This window comes from Mandrillus leucophaeus, unplaced genomic scaffold, assembly GCF_000951045.1.
Source record: "Mandrillus leucophaeus isolate KB7577 unplaced genomic scaffold, Mleu.le_1.0 Scaffold6, whole genome shotgun sequence".
In the NCBI taxonomy this organism is placed as follows: Eukaryota; Metazoa; Chordata; class Mammalia; order Primates; family Cercopithecidae; genus Mandrillus; species Mandrillus leucophaeus.
Genome location: NW_012106474.1, coordinates 1,765,083 through 1,767,651, shown reverse-complemented (window position 1 = coordinate 1,767,651; position 2,569 = coordinate 1,765,083). Strand labels below are relative to the sequence as shown.

Sequence of the window (2,569 nt, the reverse complement as noted above, 5' to 3'; positions counted from 1 at the left end):
AGCCCAGCCCAGCCCAGCCTAGCCCAGCCCAGCCTAGCCCAGCCCAGCCTAGCCTAGCCTGGGAGAGGCCCGAGGATGGGGTCACAGCCCAGCCCGGGGAGAGGAACCCTAGCCCAGCCCAGCCCAGCCCAGCCTGGGGAGAGGCCCGAGGGTGGGGCTGCCAGGTCGCTGGCTGGGGAGAAGGCCCTTCTGGGAGGTGAGGCCCAGCAGTCAGGGAGCTACAAGGCAGAAGGTGAAAGGGGGTTGCGGTAATGCCTTCGTTTTTCGAATGAGGTCCAGTAGGAGGTTTCACAAGATAGATTAAAGGGTTAGACTGGTCACTGAAGGGAAAAAAGAAGTAATTATCAGTGAGCCTTGAAATAAACGGAACATAAAGAAGTTTACCATCTAAAAGTTTGAGAGATGCAACATGTGGATTTGTTTGGCTGCTGCTCAGAACAAACCAACAGAAAATATTGTCAAGGCAATCAAGAATAATTTATTATGGCCTTGCTAATACAAGATTCCAAAAAGTTACCGGTTTCGATATAACGTCCTGGTGGCTAGGTAAAAACATACGTGTTCCAGAAAGGCACACTGAAGTGCGCAGGCGTACAATCACACGCTCAGGATTTGCTTTCAAATTCCTCAGCAGAGAAAAGAGGGGAACAAATGTTCTCACGGTCAGTCATTGCTGAAGGGCCACTCTGCACCCCGACTGCGCCAGGCACCAGAGGAACAGCGGTCAGTCTTGGGCATGCTGCCGAATCCCATGAGTGACGGCCAGTCCAGGAGGGGAAGCACCCAGCATGTTCCCCACCACAACTGACACGGAACAAACACGTAAGAGGCAGAGCCACGAAGGAGGGAAGGATGGAAGGAAGTACGGAATGCGTATTTTAACAAACAGGAATTCGCAAAACAATGCAGCAGCCCTAACCACAATGAGAACGCATCAGCCTTGTATTCTTAGATTTCATAGCCCCCGGTACTGACCACATCGCCGTCCACTAGCAGCCTTGGGACTCTTCTCCTTGGCAATTCCCAGATACAGTGGAGAGGTCGGTAGGACACAGGAGCTGAAACAGATACAAGCCACATGAAACTAGGAGGGCAAACAATATGATAGAAATGTTTCAGTGACATACACACTTTAAAGACAGTTACAAATGACTAATTCACGCAGCTACGGACATAACAGTATTTGAAAATGAAAACTGTCAAGCGTATTCTTATCCTTGTAGGAAAAAATTAATATATTCTTAACAAAAGTGCTGCTTTATAACGTACATCCTGTTCTGAAGTAAAATAGTGTTTCAATTAAAATAAACTATCAACTCTTTCAACAAGACAGAAGCAACAGCATGAAAAAATGTTTCTTCCAAACAGTGTTGGTAGAGCTCAGAGTTTCCTAAACTTTATTTCTGAATATAGAAAGAAATCCAAATGCCGCTTACTTGGTGAACACACACACACACTCCACACTTGAAGACACTCTACCTGGCTGGCACCGAGAGGCTCTGCCTCAGGCTGGGGCACTGCTGAGCCCTGACCAGCGCGGCCGGGTCGATCTCCAACACGGCAATCTTCCCGCCAAAGAGGGAGGCCAGCAAGCACAGCGTCTGCAGGGACATAGTTTCAACATCGTCAGCGACACTGCCCAGTAAAAGCAGACTAAAAGAGCATCTGCACACATATCCTAACTTCTGCTTCATTCTCACAGCAGCAACATCGCCCCGCCACTCCTAAAACGTTTTCACACACAAAACCCCATTTACTCAGCCAGTTGTTACAGGATCACTCCAAAGAAAGGAGAAATCGGAGGCACAGATCAGCACGTCTCACAGACAGGGAAGGCCGCATCTCAGGACTGACCTTGCGATCTGCGGTGCGGTTCCTCAGGGCACACGATCCGGCCAGTGGGATGCTGAGGCTCTGGAAATCTTCAGTTCAGCAAAGACCAGGAAGAACATGATGAGGAGGGAGGGAGCACACACACACGGAGTCACTGCCCAGACCCCGCCACACACATTGCAGGTTGGGCACCACATATTCACACATACAAGGCCCCAGGCCACACACACACCAGAGCACAGACCACACACATACCAGGCCCTGAGCCTCACACATGCCAGGCCCCACTCTGAGGCCGGGCCGTGACTCGGACTGGGACCTGCAGCTCAGCCTCCTGGAGAAGCCACACGTCCAGCACCAGATCAGAAAGGAAATGTGTCATCAGAGCTGTGACCATTTGGGGGAAGGAAAGGCTGAGTTTTCAAGGAGAAGCCATGCCTGGCTGAGCTGAGGAGGGGCAAGGATGGGCGTCTGAAGGGAAGGGGGCGCATGAAGACAGATGGATCCCGCAGCCCCACAGAGGTCTGAGCATTCAGGGCTGGAAAAGAGGCACCGAGAGGAGCAGCACCTGGGAGGCCACCGAGGAGGCCCTGCTGCAGCGGAGGAGAGGGACAGAATCCAGCCTGCTTTTCAGAAGTCGCCTGGGCTCCTGAGCAGAAAGGGTACAGCTGGTGGCAGCCACAGAACCAGGAGAGGACAGGTGGGAACCACTGGGGTCAGGGGATGAGATGGGGGT

The 2,569-nt window shown here is 52.0% G+C and overlaps 1 protein-coding gene across 1 annotated transcript in view; it reads right to left on the bottom strand.

The window, feature by feature from the left end:
• WDR27 (WD repeat domain 27) overlaps positions 1-2,569 on the bottom strand; it is a 150,294-nt gene that overhangs the window by 100,409 nt on the left and 47,316 nt on the right. The window contains 3 exon segments of the mRNA XM_011999659.1: positions 976-1,058; positions 1,480-1,601; positions 1,855-1,922. Coding sequence (XP_011855049.1) covers positions 976-1,058; positions 1,480-1,601; positions 1,855-1,922 — 273 coding nt within the window.